Source organism: Cuculus canorus, chromosome 14 (genome assembly GCF_017976375.1).
Source record: "Cuculus canorus isolate bCucCan1 chromosome 14, bCucCan1.pri, whole genome shotgun sequence".
Classification (NCBI taxonomy): domain Eukaryota; kingdom Metazoa; phylum Chordata; class Aves; order Cuculiformes; family Cuculidae; genus Cuculus; species Cuculus canorus.
The window spans coordinates 7775206-7798388 of record NC_071414.1 but is presented as its reverse complement, the minus strand read 5'-3'; the positions used below and the strand labels follow the sequence as shown (position 1 = coordinate 7798388).

Sequence of the window (23183 nt, the reverse complement as noted above, 5' to 3'; positions counted from 1 at the left end):
AAAAGCTTGAGGCTGGTCTCGAGGTTACCTTGAAGAAAGTAGAAAAGTGATTTTTTTTTTTTCTCCACCATTATTTTCTCACTCTGACACACGCCTGCTTTTCTCTAGCTCTGTTTAAGTGTTTGAGTACAAAAACCCTAAAAATAAACTCCAGAATTAAAAATAAATAAAAGCCTAGAAGGAACCTACAAAACTAAAACAAATTAAATTCCTTGGATCAGAATCCAACTAACTAAAGCATTCTGCAGAGCAGCACTTGAGGTGACCATGGAAAAATGTTTCATGGCCTGTGCTAATCTTCAAAGTTCTCATTGAATTTCACTGCTGGGACACGCTATTTAATATCTTTGCTATGTATTTGAACTCCAGGAATACTTCAAAACCAGTTAAAGAGAGATAACTGGCAAAATCAGTTTGCTACTTGAAGTAATACTTCTGCTGTTTTCTATCTACCAGGTATCACAACTGTCCTGACTATGACCACCCTAAGTACAATTGCTCGTAAATCTCTACCCAAAGTCTCCTATGTGACAGCAATGGATCTTTTTGTGTCAGTCTGCTTTATTTTTGTTTTCTCTGCACTCGTGGAATACGGAACTTTGCACTACTTTGTAAGCAACAGAAAGCCAAGCAAGGATAAAGACAAAAAGAAGAAAAATCCAGTATGTATCTTTTAACTGGCAAAGTCTAAAATTCAATTAGGTTTTCTGACAGAGCATTGAAATCCCTTTTAATGCTTGTACTTTCTTTTCAGAATTTGCTACTACATATATTCTCTTCCTTTGTATTAATAGAAATGCAAGCACTCACCTTGAGAATGAAAAGCTTATATATTATGTTTCTCTGGATGCCAGAGAAACTCATTTCTTAGAATAAGGATCCCTTTAACTAAAGTCTTCTGCAAATCACAGCTGTCACCAAAACACCAAACCCATTATTTATGTTCTAGATAGTGCTCTTTCTGTGACCTTTATGGAAAAACTGTCTTAGCTTTAGCCATATTCTCTGCCATTAAATTATACCTGTATTATTGACATGACTCTTTCTTATTATCAGGACTACAGTTAAACTGTAACATTTGAACTGTGGAGTTTGTTTTTTCTATTTTTGCCCTAATCTGTTTCTTTTTCATTGTTTCCTTATCTTCTTTTTCTTGTATTTCTTACCTCTTTTATCTACTTCTCTCCCTCAGAAAGTGACTACCAGTTTACAAGGTTACTGATGGATGTATGTTACACTATATATATAAATAAAATAGACAGAATAAAAATAATCCTGGAAACACCCCCCACTAGGGGTTTGGGTAGATAGGGATAAAGTTTGCTGCTTATTCCAGGACAGATTTTTCTTTGCCTTTCACAATTGAGCTAAAAATTCTGTTGTCTGTGAAAAGAATTAGTATAAAATCCTAGAGGGAGGAGTAGCCTAACAGCCTACAAAAAAAACCCAAACATGCCTGTGAGAAATGTGAAGAACAAGTGTTTTACATTAATAGAGAGTATATTCAAATCCATTTCAGGCATCTAGGAAGAAATGAAGTTGCTTGGATTTGCTCTGCTAAAGTCTTCAAGGACTTTTGAAGACGTGATCTTTTAGTTACAACATGTAGCACAAAAAAAAACATAGAAAAAGGACAATTAAAGAGGTTTTTATTACACACTATCACTGTAATTTCAACTTTGAAACTGTTGATAAGTAGAGTAAAAAAAAATCTCCAAAATCCAAACAGGTACTGAGTATTGGGTAAACAGCCAGAAAAACATCTTTAAGGCTATAGAGGAAGAATTCTCCTCTAACTTTAGGTATGGTGCATCCCGGCCTTTCTTAGGCTGCGATAAAAAGCTGTCTGTGTGCATTTATGTCTCCCACAGTCAGTTAAAGGAGCAAAGATTAACTACCTCAAACTATCTCACTTAAAGTTGTCCATATAATGGCAGATGACTTGTTCTTTACATTACTTATCTGTAAGCATTTGGGGACAAAGAGAACTGTAAATGATTGCCTGGATCCTGATCCCAGAGTCTAAAACACTAGAGGTAGAGTGTTCAGGAACCAGACCACAGGTAAAAAGATTTTTTTTCTAAAAAATGTTTTGATAAACTGTGAATGGTCTCCTGTTTCAGAACAGTTCAACATAAAATGTTGGAATCCCCTGGGAATATGAAAAGATCTAAATGGAGTTTGATATGTCTTTGGCCTAGATGTAGTTACAAGACAATGACAAGTCACGAATGTGGGGGGTTTATATTACAGATACTTGTTTAAACTGCTATTATCCCAACCTTTCTACAAATTTAGTTCTTTTTGAATTACTATGTTTTAGAAACATATTTTTAATTTACATTATTTTTGTCTCTTTCTTTCTTTCTTTCCTTTCTTTAATTTAAAACAAAACCCTCTGATTCTCTTTTCTGTCTACAAAATGAAAGCTTCTTCGGATGTTTTCCTTCAAGGTATAATGTCTTTTGGAATGGAAATTCACTGCATGCGACTGCTGAATTTAACTATTAGAGCTTATATGAGAGTGGTGTTCTGTTGTTTTTTATAATGAGACATCTAAGCATTCTACTCAAGGTAACTTCCTAATTAAGTAGAATGGTTACATATTTCTAAACAATTTGTAGAGTTGATTCAGCAGCCCAAATACCAATTCTCTGTGGTCCTGAACTTACCTAAGTTCAAGAGTGACCAGCATTATTGGATCGCATGAATTAAGGGAGTTTAATGTTAAAGCATTTCTGCTTCCCTCTTCCTTAATTTGCCATGGGATCCAATACCACCAGCTACACCAGAAACCCACAACACACCCTTTTAGAACTCAACTCTGAGCCCACCTTTTTAACCTTTGCAATTATATCCAAATTAGAAAACCAAATCTATTCTGATGTTGACCAGAACAAAATTCAATGTCATCATCAATTACTCAAATGCTGCTCATTATGCAAAATGTCAGAGTTTTGAAAGGGTTTAAGGTGCACAAATATTTTTTTTAAAGCTGTCACTGGATCAAAACACTTTTAGCAAATTAGCAGATATATCTAGCTATTTTCCACATCTAAACCTTATCTTCATTAAGAAATGCAGAGATTTTGTCAAAATAAAACAGGGGAAAAAAGAAGTCACGTAAAAATAAAGTCCAAGAAATTTACACACTTTTGGAATGGGATTATTTTACCCTAATAACTATCAGCAGGAAATTTCAATGCCTGTTATACTACTGTTTGCCAAGTGCTCAAATGCGTTTACAATGCATAATTCGCTCGATTCATTCCAAATATGTATGTGTATATGTACACACAGCTACTACATAAAATCTGGAATAAGTCAAACCTTCTAGCTCGTGAACATTCATAGAGAATGAACTGCACATATACAAGCTGTTGGAGAGTCTTATAGAGATTCTCCTAACCTTATTCAAAAGACCCAGTTCTTGCCTTTTTTCCTGTGTATATATTTGCTCCTGTCTCAACATGAACCAGCCATATATTCAAATCCTGCATTTCCAATTGATTGTTTCAGTTCCTTCTGTGTGTAATACACAAGTTGCCTTCAGATATCAAGCAGCTATGTAAAATATAAACCAAAAAAGAAATTCAAAATACCATCAGTTACATTCCTGAATGTTTTCTTTAGCCTCTAATGTTTACTAAGTTTGGCTTTAAAGCTAATTGTCCACAGCTGTTAAATTGATATTGATTTGTGCTGCTTTCCCGTAAAGTGCAAGTGTACGATGCAACTGATTTTAACAAGTTAAATTTAGGTTATGTCACCATTAGATCTCCTCAGCAATTTCCCATGTGCCCCACGCAGAACCATCATTCACGTGTTGACCATTAGTCTCTATCCCCCTACTGGTCTGGTGTTAATAACAGATTCTCTCCCTCCTGCCATCTTTTTCTTTTTTTTTTTCACCACTCCACCTTAGGCACCCACAATTGACATCCGGCCTCGATCAGCTACCATTCAAATGAACAATGCTACACACCTCCAAGAAAGGGATGAAGAATATGGGTACGAGTGTCTCGATGGCAAGGACTGTGCCAGTTTTTTTTGCTGCTTTGAGGATTGTCGAACAGGAGCATGGAGGCATGGGAGAATACATATCCGCATTGCCAAAATGGACTCCTATGCCCGCATCTTCTTCCCAACTGCCTTCTGTTTGTTTAACCTGGTATATTGGGTATCATACCTTTACCTTTAAAAGCAAAAGGAAATCAGTGATACGAGCCTTACTCACTGAATTTCTTAGAGAGATGGTTTCCTAAGTTCACTTGAAGTATTTACGATGCGCTTTATAGTGGTCTGAATTCTTTAGTGCCATAATCTGGTAAATATCAATCATATCTTTTGTCCAAAAGATTATTGTGAATGAAATGCCCGTTCAATGTGACAAAATAATTTGAAATAAGAATCATGTAAACAGGTAATATACAGCTATACCTGCTGGAATAGAGAGAAACAGAGCAGACAGGGCAAGGGGAGCACAGCAATATGCCTTGATAGTTGGTAGTGCTATTTCAAATAGGAGTGAGGAGAATTCCCAGGTAAAGTGCTGTACAGTTTGTTAACATTGGCTATAATTATGCTATAGCTTAATTCTCTGTGAGCTTTTCTTTTTGGAAGAGTCATCTCTCACTTTGAACAGGTATTATTAAGCTAAGAAAGTAACTTCTACTCCCACCAAGATAAAAACAGACATTTCCCTTTGCCATCCCTTTAAGAGCACATGTACAATGCTGTAAATATTTCAATACCTTGTAGTACATAAAATGTAGTGCATGCATCTTTTGGGGGCCAAAATAAATAAAACAAAAGTATCATGAAGTTTTGTCTTTTATTTTGTGTCTCTGGATGTGCTATTGTAATTGAAATGTTGACAATTTTTTTTCCTTGAAAAACTACCCCTTTCCCTCTTGCATGGAAGATCCAAGCAGACAGCACTTTCACGTAAGACATTAGAGAAGCCTTAAGGATTCAAATAAATAACATGTAGACAAATCTGTATGGCCAATATAATAGCTCATAAAGTATACTCTATGTGTCTGCTGCAGTTGTAGCCTTCATTTTCCATTGATAATGTTGCTATATTTCAACTGTATTTCCAGTAATTATACATTGCAAGATCAGCTTCCAAATTTAATCCATGTGCTGCTATTGTTCTTTCCCATGTTGAGCTCTACTTTTTCCCTTACACAAGTATGTGTGTGGTATTTTTTGTTCTTTAATCTGGTCCAGAAAATAGTTTTTATTATAGACATTATTTTTACATAAGAGCTTCAACTTCATTTTGAGATATTAGATTTGTATTACATATCCTCATATGACTCTCTGTCCATTCATGTCCTCGATTAGCAATAGTTATTGTCAGCGCTGCTTTTCACTCAATGAGTACCTTTACTTAAACAAAACTTTACCATGGCTAGAACTCAGTTTATAGATAGCCTGGAAAATAAAAGGAAACAAAGGGTGTCTTGGCTACTAAATCACATGTATGCAGTTTATGTGTATGTAAAACCTTCAACCCCTCTGGGTGAATCTTGAAACCCATTTATTAACTGGTTTTCAGAACCCGTGTGATGCTCAATTATGCAACCTTAAGCACATGTAAATATGACTGACCTTTTTTTAATTGTCAAAGATATAAAATGTCACCTCCAGGAAACTGGGCTTGCAGGCTGAAAAGGGAGATATATATATATATAACTTATCATTACAGAATTATTAATAGCTAAAATGGAGGAAAAGGAAAGTTTTCCGATGTTTGTATAGTTTTGGAAATAAAAATGTATAAAAAAAGAAATAATTCTTGATCATCAATTGCTCCTTGTCCAATGTACTGGAAAACATTTTAATAAAGGAATTGCACACACCTGTGGACTTTTTCAATAAAACTGCTGCACTCAATTCCAGTTTTCTTGCGATTAGTTTGTTAAAAGCATGCTTCAAGGACTAGACTGCTTGGCCAGTTTGATTCATCAGCTGCCTAAATATAACTGGTTATAATCCTCGATGCTTTGCATTGTCTCATTTCTTAGTCAGACGGCTCACCCACATAACATTCAAGGATGGCAACAAAATCTTTAAAACCACTTTGAAGATTATCTTATTCTTAAAAGAAAAAAAAAATGCTGAATTGGAAGTACGCTAATGAAGAGAGATAACCTTTCTCCATCTACTTAGAGGACAGAAAGTCTCCACTCCCTGAATGAGTGTCAATCATCTTTCACACAGAAATGCATTTCAGCTGGTGCAGACAGATCACTGATTTTTTCTTTTCCATTGATCAGTAGTCTAACAGCTTTCTGTTAGTAACAGTGGCTGATATTATACATTTAAGGTTTTAATTTTTACCTGGATCTTCTCCCCGGTACCAAATAGGTTTTACACAGATCGTGATGAACCTCAGCTCAAATCAGCCCTTTAATTCCTCTACTTCAACTGCATTCTGGCTAACACATTTAGATTTTTTTTTGGTCTAAGTCTGTGAAATGAAGGATTTAGTGACCTTAAGTAATTCACAGCCTTTACTATTTTCAGCCATCAGATTACATTGTGCCTTACAGAAAGCCTGTGACACTGAAGAATCAGATTCACTAACAAGGAACAAATCATCAGGTCCCTCACTTGTATAAGTTAGCTGCCTTCTTCCAGGAAGAGAGGAGTTTAGTTAAAGATTGATTTACTCCCATCTCAATAACATAAACCATGCAAAATGGAAAAGCTTGCCACACCTGCAGTTAAGGATGAGTGAACTTTTCTCACCATCTATCACTACTCGGTTAAAGGAAATAAGCCCTTAATCAGTCATTACCCAACACCTTGGCTCCTGCCACCCCTCTGTAGGTGATTTGTCATTTCCTCCTGGGGAAAATGGATGAGATTTAGAAGGACATTTCATGGAGAAACATGTAATTCCCAGTGAGAAAATGTCACCAAAGCACAATCTAGTGCTACCTAAAGAAGAAATATAGCATTACTCTGAATAGAGATTATATTAGCTGTTCAGCACAGAATCAAAAGATGACCTTTGTATTGTAAAGCCACCACAGCAAGCAAAATAGCATTTAGGGATGATAAGGGTTATTATTCAGAAGAAAACGGCTCAGAAACTTACCTATATTATATAAAATTATATAAAATATTAATATACACATTATACATATTAACTCTCCCCATTGCATTCCGTGGAAGAAGCACACTTCTGATGTAACAGATTTGCTTAAATGTTTTCAAGCTCATCACATTGCAGATAGCTATTGGTGCTCTGGAATATATTTGAGGCTGTTCAGTTGGTCATTAAGAGTTTTGTCAAGTATATACTAGTGGCACAATTATTTACTTGCTATTTATATTCCAAGAGGATGTAGATGTCCTGACTGAGACAAAGGATTGTTGTCCCATGGATTATGTAGTATATATATGTATCAAAAAAGAACACTCTCAAAGCATTCATAAATCTTTATAGATCTATAACGGTTATAAACGGCTGTTTGTAAACAACAAGCTGATATTCAGAGACATAATGTAACTCAACAGCAGTTCTGCTATTTTCAATGTTAGGCAACTATAAAAGACTATGCTTTCAAGGTAGTATTGAATAATTTTAGCCTCTGTGCACTACAAAATGCTAAAGCTCACAAAGGTGCAGTTCCCAGCACAGATTATCAACACACAGATAGAGGAAGGAGGGGGAAGCAAGGGGTATTTTTTATGTGTCCATTTCTACCTCCTTTTCCTACGGTCATGTGAATCTATCTAATATGAATGGCTGGTCTAATATACTATGTGCATCAGCTTCAATGAGAATGATAGAATCACCAGATTGGAAAGTACCCACTGGATTGCAGCAAATACTGTCCTATACTGGAGGTCAAAACATTTGGACCTCCTTTCCCATGTGCCCTCAAAGCCCTTCAGTCAAAAAAAAAAACGTGAGTGGTAAAATAAACAAGTATAGTTGTAAAATACACAAGCAAATCGGCAAACTGAGAAATGGAACAACAAAGCTTTAACTGTGCAAATTTTAATAGATGGCATTATTTTAAATGGAAATAATAAAAGACTTGGGAAAATAGAATTTTAACTCATCTGCCTCACCACAAAATCTTGGTTTTGTGGAAACATGACAGAGAAAAGCTGTAAACTGGGATGTGAAAGTGGATAAGCAAGGATTTTTTCAGGTTTGCCGAAGTGTTTCTCATTCTAGAGAGGAAAGGCAGGACTAATGAAGAAAGTTTTAGTGGGAGAAACTGATAATTGAGGAATGAAACTAAGGCACAACTATAACACAGAGGTTGAAGACAATATTGAACTGGTCTGCTCTATCCAACCTGCATCTAAGAACTAAATTAATGAACCAAAAAAAAGAATTTGCTGAATTATCTAAGAATTATGTATGTTAATGGACTAAAGAGGCAGCCCAAAGCAACAAGCTAAGAAGAGGATTTCAGAGTAAATATGATACATAGAAAATAATTGCCAAGGCCAGAATAATGAAGGTTGCAGATGTCTGAACTGAACAGAGCACGTTCAGGATTCAGGCTTCATCTACACAGATGAAGAGCCAGATTTTGGTGATGCTGCGACAGAAAGTTAATGTTATTTGGAAATCAATACCTAGGTTCTAGGTAAGGCCTAAGTGAAAAATAAAGCTGTTCATGGGCTTCTGGCACTGGAAGAATAAAGCCTGTTGTTTCAACTTAAAGAATCCAATGCAGAATCCAATAGTAAGTATGAGCACAAGACGAAAAGTAAAATTATAAAGGAGCCATCTAAACAAATCTTAATTACATCCCAGGAGAAAAAGAGTCATTTCAAAACGCAAGTGTTGTCTTTCAAACAAAAATCCTGTTGCTTTGCAAAGAGAATTTAATTAAGTTTTATAAAAAGCTTCAGAGGTAAATCAATTTATTATACCCATGAGAGATCCATTGTTCTATTTATATAACTTGAAAGCCAATAAACTATTTATGAGAATACTGGAGATAAAAAAAGTTAGTCTTCCTACTTACACATTACTGTGTTTTTCTTCTGAAAGCCAAGATTTACAATGAAAAACAGATTGTTGAATATGTAAAAGAAAGTTCATGAACTTTAAAAGGTCTTGAATAACAGAAATGAACTAAAAGCTTTGCTTACAAGTCAGCAAACCTATTTGAATAATTCATTCCAGAATGTTGAATTAGTTCAGAAAATATATTAAAAAATGTTGCCTTTCTTTTTGGAAAAAAAATAAAGCACTGTGTTACAAGACTGGATAAGATTTTCTCATTTGGACTCACAAAAAATCCATATTGATTATCAAAATGAGACATAGGAAAATAAGAAATGAGAGAAGATTAATAAAACTTTAATTAAATCAGTATGAAAACCATTAGAAATATTGATTTGCCAAACAGAAACATGCTTTTTAATACTGGTATACTGAAATCTGTATCTGATGAGGTTTAATCAGCCATCACTCTCTTTAGAATTTTCAGGTATACGCTATCAGCCTAGTTTCAGTCATTTTGTTGTGAGAAGCCAAACCTTAATCCACCCACAAGAGGAAAAAAATAAAAAAAACAAATCAAAGCAAAAAACTCTCCTCCAAAAGAAACCTCAAAACCAAGACTTCTCATTTCATTCCTAAAATGAGACACAAACACATAGAGACATCTATCGTGCTAATGTTTTTAACAAGATGTCTACAAAAATAATACAGGAGGCTTTAAACTGTTGGAAAGTGAGACAGACCTGCTAGAGCAGATTTAGCATAGCTGGATACTTTGCTGTAGTAAAGAAGGGGAAAAAAACCAAACCAACACGTAAATTTACCATGCCTTTACTATTAAAAAAAAATCTACATATTTGTACTAATAAAATTTATGTACATCCATAAATTCTCAGAATTCATTTCAGTGTTTCCCTTAAAACTGGAACTAAAAGACTAGACTGACAGCTTCAGTAAATCTATAATCTCACATATCTATTAGATTTCACAGTTTTTTCTGCTTCCCATCTTCTTCTGCTTATATCAATGTTCTTTAATCTGCTGCCATAGTAAGATTTCTTGTAGAAAAAGGCATTTTCTTTTTAGTCTTTCCAATTCCTTTGCCCTCACTGCACATTCACCTTAATTTGGTAGCTTTCCTGCTGATCTAGCAGCTCTGGATCTTTCTTGCATCTATCATACCTTTGTCTTGTAAATCACCATCTCCACAGCTTCATTCAAATTTGTGATTCCATTTCAACTCTGAAAAACTTATTGTAATTTGAAAAGTATCACTTTAAATAAACTGCAGGTGAAGTTATACTGTTAAAAGACTCAATACTAGGAAGGAAAAAGAAAGAAGACCTATTGCTAACTTCTAGATTGTCTTTATTTTACTTGATTTCAGGAAAGCTGATGCCAGCTCTTGTTAAGGACTGGTCTCTCTACACTGAATTGTAACAGCCCATATTCACACAATCTGCAAACCCTCACCACGTACGCGTGGCATAAATCTCACCAAAGAGGTACCACCCCCATACAGCGGCACTCCTGACGGCATCAAGCACCCAAGGATCCCATCCATGGATGCTGGCTACAGATGCTGAAGCTCCTCAAATATTTCTGGAAAGCAGATGCAACAGTCATACCGAAACAGCTGTCATGAATCCCTACAAATCCCACATAACACTTCATAAGCATTTTTGGCTGCCCCCCCCTAGTTCCAGTCGCTTTACCAGATACTTGGGAGTCCTCAGCAGCTCTTTCAGAGCATGCATCAGCTGAATATATCCTGGATGGCCCTTGGGAGAGTCTCAGTGTCAGGGAATGATAGCAACAGACTACACAGGGATGAGGGAATGTAGTTTACTAAATGCTTAAATTAAATCAAAACATTTGTTCTTCAGCTCAAACACTTGGGATACAGAAGAAATATCAAGTCTAAAGAATTAAAACACTCAACAAAACGAAACTGCAAGACCAGCTTAAGAAATGGTTGTTTAGTTAGGAAAGTGTTTTTCTCTCTTTATTTCTACAGATTATTTTGCAAAAATGTCACAGCAAAAAAAAAAAAGGAAAAAAAAACCTAGAAAAAAAAAGAGAAAAAATGACCAACATTGTATTGAAACTTATTAGCTCTAATCACAAATCTATCCTGAATCTGTGCAGTAGAAAGCAAAACTGTGTCAAAGAAACCACCTTACAAACTCCTGTTGCACATGGAGGTATTTGTTTCAAAGTCCTCTCTATGATCTGCCATAGTTGATCAGAACTCTCTCTATTTGAACAGTCATCGTGTTCTAGTACATCAGTTCGAGTTTTTATAAAATAGCATTTTTAGGCACTGGAAGCCTTCCTGTCCTCTGAAGCATTCACTTTAAAGAAAAGGTAGGGCAATTCTGCCTTCCAGCTGTCATTGACCTCTGGCTCACCACTTGTGTGCAAAGAAACAAACCCAAGTCTCAAATACATCCAAGTAGGACTAAACAGTACTCTCGAGATATTTGTGATATACTTTTAACCAAAATCATACCTTTCTTCCAAAATCCTCTAAAAAGCTGCCCACGAAGGAATTTAGATCACAGAAAAAAATATTGTCATTAAGTGTGCTGCAGCTGTGTGTTCCCCTCGGATACTCTGTCCATTGCCCTGTTGAATTATTACTCAGGTGCTACTGGTGCCTTCTCACTCCCGTCTGCCGGTCCCGTGTTCCCAAGCCAATGCAGAGACACGAGATCTAGGCAGCTTGTAAAAGAACAATGTAGAAAAAGCAGTATGATTTGAATGGTACTACCTGAACGATAAACAGGAGAATTTGTTAATGATTCAGTGTTATTAGCTAATAATAATTATTTGCAAACTGATGGTGGCTTCTACAAATGATTTTGAGAATCATAAGTTTTTGTTAATTACTCCACTCTTGTTTAGCTTCTGGCTGCTCCTTTTCATAATGGTATCGGTTGGGACGAAAAATTGCCAAAGTGTAAATGACAGCACACACCTCTGTAATTGCCTATTTTAGAGCTATTGTGAAGCGAACAAAAATACAGGATGCCTGCTCAGTAAAATTTAAATTGTTAGCTCTGCTCAAGATCTCTGAAGTTTTAGAATAATTTCATTCTCTTTTTTGTGTGCGTGATTTTGTCTTTTTACAAACAATTTAAGGATAACACACTGATCTTTCTGAGAAAGAATCTTAAGATTCATCCCAAACCTGAAATAAGACATGCTATGGTAAAATTTCCTATGGGATTAGCCGGATACAAGCTCACTGTGAGAACATATGATTTAGACTCCAGAATCCATTAGATTGGACATTAGGAAAAAAATCTGCACAGAAAGAGTTACCAAGCACCCGAACAGGCTGCCCAGGGAGTAGTTGAGTCACCATCCTGGAGGTATTTAAAAGACAGGTAGATGGTAGACGGTTGATGGTAGACTCAAAGGTCTTTTCCAACCTAATTATTCTATGATTTTTCCTACCTGTACAAAGTGGAACAACCAATAATGTTGAGCAGTCAATGGAGACACACAGGCTTTGATTATGTAAAAAGGTTGAAGGTCACATCCCATGCACATTTGAGATAATTGTAAAAATTCTTCTGAGGATTTTTGCCAAGTAACTGCTAAGAATTATATTATTGGTCCTTCCACCTTCCCTCCCACTCTCCCTAGCACCTTGGCATGAAAGAAGCCAGCCCTCCGTACGCCTCAATACACATGTGGTACAAAGGAAGAGAACAATGTGAGAAGACACTCCTTCTCAAAGATGCCTTTATTTTACTCTGTCTTTTGGGGGAAAAAAATGAATAGAACTGAAAAGTTAAGGGAACTTTTAAAATATAAAAAAAACTTTAAATTACCTCTACAGTCAACTTTTTGAAGTAAAGAAAGAGAAAAAGTATTGGTAGCCTAATACCTGTTCTTTATCTGCTTTATTAAAAAACTTAGAAAATTAAGAAGCTAGTAATTTAGAAAAGTAATCTTGGTAGACTAAGAGCATAATGATCAATCCTATGAGAAGTACACTAGATCCCTACATCATTTTGAGCGCTAGTGCAATTAAATAATTCTACCCTGTCTGAATAATTTGTCACAGTTCCAACAAATGGTTTGACATTCTGATACCTACAAAATGTGTTCGATTAACGTTTTTAAACAGAAAAGGAAAGTACCAGTTTTTAAATTGTAGTAACAGAAATCTTATTAACTTTTAAAGCTCTGTTTAATTCACAGGTAGCAGGCAAAATACTAATCAAAATGCTAATCAAAATCATTCATGCTATAGTAGAACAGAATGCACTTTATTGTAAACAGCAACAGCCAGTTTCCAAGATGTTCAGAAATTAATACCAGTTATGGGGAATAATATGCTTTTCAAAGAGATATCTTTAACTTATTAAGTTATCATTTTCAAAATGATCGCTTTAACTTGTTAAGAAAAAAATGAAATTACATTGGAAACGAAACTGAAAAGAAAGCAAGCCATTTTCTCTTTGAAAATATAGGAAAATGGTGGAACCCATAAATTTAAAAGCTCACCAGCTACATTATTAAGAGTTAACACACTTGAAAACATTTTCATTTCTCTTTTCCCATATTTTGAGATGTATTACTATTCAAAAATCAAAACCATTGGACAGTTATGTCATAGATATCAGTGAATACGGGTCCAGAGGAGGCTACAAAGATGATGAGAGAGCTGGAGCACCTTCCCTACGAGGACAGGCTGAGAGAGTTGGGCCTGTTCAGCCTGGAGAAGAGAAGGCTCAGAGGAGATCTTATAGTGACCTTCCAGTACCTGAAGGGGCTACAGGAAAGCTGGAAAGAGGCTATTCGTAGAGGCTTGTGGGGATAGGACCAGGGGAGATGTGTATAAACTGGAGAGGGGCAGATTTAGACTGGACATTAGGAAGAATTTCTTCACCATTAGAATGATGAGGCACTGGCCCAGGTTGCCCAGGGAAGCTGTGGCTGCCCCCTCCCTGGAGGTGTTCAAGGCCAGGTTGGATGGCCCTTGGGCAGCCTGAGCCAGTGGGAGGTGTCCCTGCCTATGGCAGGGGTTGGAACGGGATGATCTTTAAGGTCCCTTCCAACTCTAACTATACTATGATACTACGATATTATGAATACATCCCCACCCGACAGTAAGTTAACATCTGCACTTAGTTCTGTAGATCTATATTTTTATTTAGGTTTATCTTGTTCAGAGACACGGATCTTCTCTCTAATCCTTTCCTTAAACACTTAAAAAAAATAAATCTAATTTTATCTGTTCCTTAGAATCCTTAGACAATTAAAACTTAAGGAAAGAGGCTGGAACATTAAAAATCCCACATAACTTCGAGATTTACCACTTAGACATCTACGTGAACTTCTGATTTCATATTTTCACACTTTTCCCAGAGCTTTAATAGAGAAAACGCTGACTTTCCATTGTCACATGTTGGAAAACTGAGAGAAAAAAAAATGGTCTTTAAAGTGCTAAAGGGCTTGGTCACTTTCTGCTACACACTCATTTCTGTAATTAGCCAGGGTCCCACAAGCCTATCTATACGAACTTAGAGGTACCAAAGAAATTCCTGCTACGTTGACCACACACAGCACAAGTGCAGAAGAATATTGTAACATCTGTTAGCAAAAATGACCCAAAACTACAGAACCATCCATTCTGACTTGCTGCATACTGTCAGGAATTTTGCCAATTGTGACCAAAGCTCAGAGATACATGGGTGGCAATAGAGAAACATATATTAGCATTAAAAAAAATAAGAAATGTAGGAAACAATATAAGGTTCTTTATGACTTAATGACTACTTTTTCTTCTTCTCAGATTGCTGGACAGGTAGACATGCAATTAAAAAAATATCAGTTCAGTGATATATTCTCTCTGCCACATTTCCTCATATAAAATCTAAACATTAAGGTCTATAGAAAGTCAAGAATATCAATAAGTGTGGGTCTCACACATACCTTTAAAGTGTTCACTCTACCACTTAACATTAAAAATACCATCTGGGTATGCTGTCTTAAATAATCTTTGGTTTTATTATACTATATTGACTGCAGTCAATATTGAAAACAAAGTGTTCCGGTTTCTGATGTTCATAAACATTACCCATATATTCTTTGTGAAATATCATGCTACCTGGACATGCACTGACACTACGCGAAGCATTGCTTTGCATTTTCCAGCTGTCTAGCAAGGTGCCTGCCCCCATTAAGGAGGGAAATGCTATGAACATCACCTCAAAACAGCAGCAGCCTGACCTATCTCAAGGGAGTTTTGGTTAAGGGTTTTTTTGCAGATCAGGGATGACAAAAATACACTGCATTATTCCTTCTGTTTTGAATCTAGAAACTCCCCTTACCTCGTGTTAACAAAGCCTTAAGCAACCTATAGCCTATATCGAGTCTATGTCCCACATTCAGCTTATTTCTTACTCTTACAAAACTAATGATCTTAATTTTTGACTGCTAGCAGGCAACTATAATCTCATGTCAGAACACACCCACATGAAGTGAAAATCCCAGGGTTTAGTCTCTATGACCCATAATGATTCCCTAATCATTGACTAATATTGTCACATAAAATTAAGACTTCTCTGTTTCAAGAAACAACAGCTAAAACCAGAATCCTCCTCTAAGCAATCACGCACAGCTAATAACACGAAATGTGCCTTCAATTAACTTGTACAGACAATCTTCTAAGAAATTCCTGTTGCTACCATAGAAACCAAGGATGTGTACTCTACAGCTGATCTGGAAATTTTTATTCACATCCCCTGAGTTTGCTCATTTTAAGACTGATATGCATATTTCTAAGCAATGAACAGAAAACATATTTCTGAAAGCTTTTTTTTTTTTTTGAAGGAGAATAAAACATGAAATTAATATAAACCCACTGGATAAAAGGAGGATGACTCAGTATCCTTCTAGGACAAAATGGCAACAGAATCAGAGGGATAGAGCAATTGCAGCAATTCTGAACACCTGCAGAGAACTTTACTCTTATATTCCTATATGAAGTCCCTGATCCGCAAGCAAAAAGTGAGTAAATTGGTTCACATTGCAAGCAATTCCTCCTACCAAGGATTTTCCTGATCATACCCCTCTTGGAGGAAGTGGTAAACGCAAAGGGCATTTGTTCAAACGTCTTCTTGTTTCTCTTTATGCACTTTTTGTTGATTCTTTTCCTCCAGGGTCTATTTTACAGGCTGGATGAAGTGAAAAGTCAGCTTGAGACACAGCTCTCCTTCTCCTATAGATACTAAAATTATAAGCAAGTGATATCAAATGGCTTTCAGAAGTCACTTGGGGTGCTTAATGTGTAATTAAAAACCAACTTGACGGTTTCATAAGTTGCAAGAAAAAAAAAAAGTAGTTTTGTCTGCTGAACCACCACAAATTCACTTTTTTACTGGTGCAGCAGTCCTTCTTGGCTGACACTATAAGTCTAGAAGACTGAATACCACGTAAGTGCTCACACCACTTTCTGATGCACAAAAATTAGGCTAAAATAAAACAAGGCATGCGTACTCTTAGCTGAAAAGCAACCTGGTTTCACAATGAGTTGAACAGCATAAAAGTCAGATGACCTATAAAGCCACAAAAACTAAATGTGAGCAACATCAAAATAAATTGTCCTTATGTCTGATAACATCAGTAAAAGATAATAGCTTCCAATAGGAGTATTTTAAAATGTTAATATGCAATAGCATTTTAAAAAGTTAATTTCAAATTCTACTGAAGTTTCCCTTGAAATATCCATTGCTCTCTGTGCAACATCAAAAAAGAAGAATTTTCATTTTATTTATAGTTCAGAGTTAGCAATACTCTGAAATAGAAACATACCCCTGTCTTTCTCACATTACTGGAAAGAAGTTTGCTTAATGTTCGTACTATGCTGTTTTCATATTGCTAATAGTACGCATTGTTTCTTTCATTTAATTTTGTCTGAAAACTACTGACTGATTTCATTCTTCAGTGTCAGTTCAGCTGAGTATATGAACACACACATACCTAATATGCTCTTAGTCTGTCTTTCTGAAGAGATTAGGCACGTGCACAACTGCATCCCTGAAGTGGAGTTATTGTACAACATTTATCAGCCCTAAATTTCAGATTATAGCAAAGTTAACAGCTCTGGCGCAAAATTTTTGAGATTACAATATCTAAATAGGCAGAGAAATGCTATCGTTACAGAGAAAAGGAAAAGAGAGGATACCTACATTGACACTCATACAAAGTTCATATCAAAAGATGTAAACTAAACTAGAATCCTTTGAGAACCAATCTGTGCCTTAATCGCAAATCTGTCCTTTCTATGCCACAAAATGAAAAATCTCTCCACCTGCCTGTCAGCCAGTGGCAGCATTAGAAGAGCATTAAAGATGAAAATTTTTACAGAGGTTTTTAAAGTGCAGATCTTACAGGTTCTTTGCTTTCTCTCTCATGAAGATTTTATATTTGTTCTCACTTTGTATTTCAGTTTCTCTAATCTAGAAATGAAAGTCACCGAGACTGAAATGTATGTTTTGCTCTTTATGCACTGAAAACAGCAAAGAAAGCTGTCAGTGAAGATCAAACTGTGAAAATCAACAAACTGCTTAGAGAGAGCAAAGAAAAGGTGTGAAGAGGATTCTTGCATAAGAAATAGAAATAATTATAAAGAGCAAAAAGAGTATGCAATCAAGCAAGCAAACCAAGCTATTATGCAAACATGCAAGTTTTCAGTTTAATTAAAAAATATGTGAAAAATCTTGTTATCCCACACATAGGAGCAGTTAATATTTTCTGCAAATGCTCCTGAATAAATGAGTAGCTTCTAACAGATTCTGCAGCTCTTGTAATTTTCCCTAGGAATACTCATGGAGTATAGAATGACACAGTGCGAGTCCTAAACTTACTCACAATGATGTCGATTAGGCAGTGTAAGTCCACTTCTCTTTCTTCCATAACCTAAAGTCATACAAGGGTCTAATAACGCTTGCGGGAAACACTTTAAAACAAACAAACCTTTCCTGTGGGTAAAAGCGTGTTAGGGCACCCAGAGTGCAAATGTGCAAATCTAGAGAGGAATTATTTTAAAGGCAATGTGATACAGAGTCTTGTACCCCAAGTAATGCTCTTAAAAACTGTGGGGAGCTCCCACATACATCGGACCATAGCAGCAGTCTGTCACAATGCATGGAAATGCAGGAGTTCCCACTTCCACCACAAGTTATGCTCTAACCAGACCTGCTGTTGCATAATTCAACCCCCCACACACAGAATGGTCAGAATATAATCATACGACGTCTCATTAATAGCACAAAACATATCACGCTATGTCATACGTTCATCAGCCAAAGTCCCTGATCTGTTTTTACCCTATATTCCCAATCCCATGAGAGTGCACTGAGAGTCTACTATAGGTCTTTCAAAGGTTTATTGCTAAAAACTTAATCTACAATTATACTCCTGTCAAAAGCCTCAATGAAACAGCATTGTGTTTAAATAAAAAAATTGTAGGGAGTGGCCAGTTCAGTCTTCTCTTCCTAAAATATTATCATATTAATTAAATACAACTGAACACATATCTATGCTTTTCTTCATTTACAGTCCAAAAATTATACCCAAAATGTTTTAAGCATATTCTCTCCTTAATTCCTACTACAGACAAAGTATTTTGCTGATGCAAGATATGCTTCTGTAGTATCTCTGCTGGCCCAAAACTGCCTTACACACTGTGAATATTTCAGACTTGAAGGCTACTTTTCACTAGAAAACAGAATAAAATAGGTCCAGCTGAACTGCGGAGTCTGGCTCTTAGATTTCTGAAAGATAATGGAGATATAGGGTAAAGTGCCGCTGCAGGCCAGTGGGCTTTACTCGAATTTGCAGTGAGACTAAATCAGCATTATCACCAGAAAAAGTAGGACTCCAAAGCATAAGACACTTAATTAACCTTTCATTCCAAAGGATTGATCGTCCACATCAGAGTTCACGTAAGTTGATCCTATGGAAATTGACACTACTACCATCTGCTCTGTGGATGAACAGCGAATTCCGCAGCCCTCACCTTTTGGGAGCAAAAAGGTCAGCTACATAGAGAAAAGTGGTTTTCAGAAAGCTTTACGCTCTGCCTGTAGTCCTGGAACACGGCCCTTTGTAATTGGGTATGAATCCATTAGAGAGGGACTGAAAATCACAAGTGACTGTGCTGTTGGTGACCCAGAAAGGGCAGGAGAGTATTGACAGGTCTGCTGGTGCCTCGCCTGGAACTCACACTACAAAATGGAACGTATGCAGAAAGACGAGTCATTGCAGTGTTATTTGTAGACAAAGTTGAAATTCTTTTTGCAGATGAAACCCTAAGATGACTATGTTCAACCTAGCTAATTTTCTCTTAATTTTTCATAGCGTCTGAGCCCCACAGCTTCTACTGCCTTCAGATTACAAATTCAGGTCACTAAAAGTGACCAGAAAAAGTTTTGGGCCAAGTGCCCAGTAACAGTTAAGTATCAAAAATTATTGCTGATGCAGGATAGAAGAAAGGAACCTGCTGGGGAAATTATCACAAATAAGCACTGCCAAAAAAAAAAACAACTTAAAAGATTTCTGGAATGTTGCCTAAAATAATTTTATAATGGAATGGACATGAATGAAAAACTATTGAAGTAAAGCGATTTTGTTGGAAAAGAAAAGAAGCAACATGACTATTTAAAGAAAAAAAATGTCTCTTACACATAAGCATAAACACACTAAAACTATACACTCCTGACAAAAGAAGGGCTTGTAGATCTAAAGGAAAGCCCAGACTAATAAAGATATAATTTTCCTCTTTGCTTCTCCTCAGTCAGAACTACTGCAAATAACAGAGGGTGAGTTTTCTAACTGGTTTTTTTTTTTAAGTTCTTCTTTTATCCATTTTCTTGGAACTGGCACAAACAAATGAAAGAGCTTTAAAGTCCTATGGAGTATATACCTTTTAATGCTTAATTTTGAGGAGGGAGGCAGAGGCATATTTAGATATCTCCCTCATTGGTACTGTTTCAAGCATTGCTTCTCACTTCTGATGTCACAGACAAAAATACTGTGGCCTAACCCAGAAATATTACTAAAACTGACTCCTTGACCAAGACTGATGATTTTACTGGAGCTACCTTCTCAAAGAGTGCAGTTTGCTGCTTATGGACCTCTTCATACCAGTTCCCTCGGCCACTTATGTCTGCTCTGGTTTTGAATTCTCCTAAGAAAACAACAAATAAGAAAAAGATACCAGCTTCCCAGCTCCAAGCCCTTATCCTTTATTACTTCTCCTGACACATGAAAAGATGTTATTCTCTTGAAGATGACAAACTATAGAAGCCAGTCTAATTCTCAAAAGGTATTTTCAAAGAGATTCATTAAAAACAGAAATAAATAGAGAGAAAGTGGCAGCTGTGTAGGAGGAATGGTTGACAGAAAACATCAATCCTGAAACCCCTCTAAGAGAAAGCATTTAGTAAAGCACTAAGTGACTTCTAGAAAAGGGTATACATTCTCAAACATTATTTGTTTTGGACATTATCCGTTAGACTTTCATTCCTTCTGTGTTTGCCAGGTTCTCGTTCCTCTGTGTGCTCAGACCTATTTTTCAAACTCCTTGTCAGGGATTTAGTTCCTTTGATGTGCTTGGCATGTTTTCAGTCCAGACAAGTCCACAGAAAGGCATTTTCCCAAGCTGTTACACTTCATTATTCATAAAAGATAGCTTTTTACTAGCCCACACATACATCTTCCCACATAGCGCCAAGATGACCATAGCTGGTAGGGTTTATGGGTAGACAGATATATCTGCCAACTTCAGAGCAGTTTAGTGTTGCACTAAAATTCACTTACTGGCAAACAGACATATCAAAAAGAAAGTCTAAGCATCTTTACTCCCATTGCCTCATAAATATCACTATCCATTTGGGAGAAAGAGGGCCTTTGTGAGTACTAATTGTCTCTCCTAAAACCATCCACACTTCATAAAATATATAACCTGTTTAACAGCATGCAGCTGAAAACTTTATGCGTTTGAACAAATACATGCTTTTATAACTCTTTCTGTAAAGTTATCCTTTGATTTAGATTACTTCTGCTAACAGATACCAAGCCTCTGTTAAAGTTTATCAGAAACACGCCTCCTTCAAGACACAGAGGAAACATTCCACTGTTTTGATAAAGAACAAAGCAAAGCAAAGCGGGAAAGTGCCCCAATTCCTTCCCTCTCGTTTGGGTTAACCAGAACAATGACAACAAAATCAATGTGAGAGTCATAACTTAATAAAAAAAGAAAGGGGGGGAAAGGATTCCTTTCAGTTATACAGTCTGTTTCTCCTGCCCCAAAGCAGGCTCAGCTATGCCTACCTATGTCCTTCTAAGAAGGTGTTATCTAAAGACTGGCAGTGATGAAGTATCCAAAGACTACACTCCAATGCTTCAGTGTTTTGGTCTTAAAAATAAATTTCTCTCATCAGATCTGAAACTCTGCTTCCATATTTTAAGCTCATCACTTCTTGTGACTTTGGAGAATTCGTCATCTTAATCTTTAGGTTGAAAAACATCCCTACTTTTTCATTTAGCCACTCTCAGTTGTAGGGGTAAAGTCTTGATCATTTGAAATGCTTGGTCCTATCCTTTAACAAACAGCTCTGAGTCCATGGATCACAAATACTTCCTGTTCAAAATATGTATGAGGTGTTAATAAACTAAGTAATATAATGTCATTTTTAAATTTCTGATTAGGTGCTTCACATAAATAACTAATTCTGCTTAAAGTGAGAGCGTTCTCTTCGCTACAAATTACATTTCAATTGCAAATGCATTTCTGTGGACTTTTGGCTTAGCATTTAAATCTAATGAGTATATATTAAGTAAATTTCTTATCTTGAACGCTAGGGAAAAGTTAATAGAAAAAAAACAGTAGGCAAGCATTAAAAATGCGAGAAAGTATTCATGGCTTTGTTTCTTGTTCAAGGTAAGTTCCCAGTTACTCTTATTCAGCAACTCAAAATGTTTAAAATCAAGTTTGCTTCTTAATGTTCGGTTAGCTTACTAGGAGGGCTAGGATGGCTCACTTCCAGGTATGACAATGCCCTGAGTCTCCTTGCAGGAACTGCAGTTACATCTTGGGGTAGAGTTCTGGGTATGCTCTGCTAACATAAAGCAGCAATGGAACAGGGAGTATTGTGGCAAATTCCTAGTTCTGCTCGTATCTGCTCAGTCACTGCCTTCAATACTGATTCATCTCTGCCAATGATGACTTCTGTTCCCGAGTTAGATAAAAGTAATTCTAAAGAGTAATTATTTTGCCTCTGGAAAACGCCATGTGTCAGGCAGTTTCCAGGGAGAATGCTGTTAAATTACAGAAGTTGAGCCGGGACTTTAGTTTTCAATAACAAAGCATAAATATTTCGAGCAAGCAGCAACTAATATTAGTTTAAATGCCATCTGGTGCACCTTCACTTCAGCTTTTGGTTATGAGAAAGCATATCAACGTATTTAGCAAGTCAAATCAAACTGAGTCCCCAGCCACCCTGTCACAATATAAACTCCTATCCCATTACATCAGAGATTAAGGTTGCCTGAAGAGGCTTTCCTGCTAGGAATCTCCAGTTTAAATGTGAACAGTACCAACAGTACTAGCGAGATGCTGAGTTTAGCAGTGCAGAGCAGCATTAGGTAGCTTGTATTGCTGAAAGTGCATCACGCTTAGAATAAAAGAATAAACGTAATTTCAATCCACTGTTTCGCATCCTTTGCCTTTCATCCTCTTAGTGCAATGGTATTGCATTTCTTCCTTCCCACGCCCTGCTCCGTTACCTTTTGCCCAATGACAATTTTTTGAGTCCGAGTTCTTCAGAATTTCATAATCTCTGAATTGTTGTCAATGCATGATAATGAGAAAGGATAGCTCTGTACCCTCCTCTAGGGACTGGTATCGTGAACAGACTTCAGAAACTTCCTAGCATGAGTATTTGAAGAATTTGAGGAAATTTCTTTTACTTTGGAAGGACCTATAAGAAAACATTAATAAGATTATCTGCCTTCTCTATAAACCAAGCTTATTTAAATGTAATGCAATAAAATAAAACATTCACAATATCTATCACAGCACTGGAATAAACTCAAGTTGATTCTGTCATGAGTAGTACATTCAGCTGAGGTACTAAGAAAAAAAATATATGAAAAAGGTAAGTGC

General features: G+C 36.4%; 1 protein-coding gene across 2 annotated transcripts in view; it reads left to right on the top strand.

Annotated features, from left to right (window-relative positions):
- Window positions 1-5912, top strand: part of GABRG2 (gamma-aminobutyric acid type A receptor subunit gamma2) — a 65307-nt gene extending 59395 nt beyond the window's left edge. The window contains exons 8-10 of one of the 2 annotated variants that reach the window (XM_009565048.2): window positions 457-662; window positions 2430-2453; window positions 3926-5911. In XM_009565048.2, the coding sequence (XP_009563343.1) occupies window positions 457-662; window positions 2430-2453; window positions 3926-4201 (506 nt within the window). In that variant the 3' untranslated portion in view covers window positions 4202-5911. Of the gene's footprint in view, window positions 1-456; window positions 663-2429; window positions 2454-3925 lie in introns of both variants that reach the window. The other variant, XM_054079859.1, reaches the window with a different exon arrangement.
- Window positions 5913-23183: the final 17271 nt, after the last annotated feature.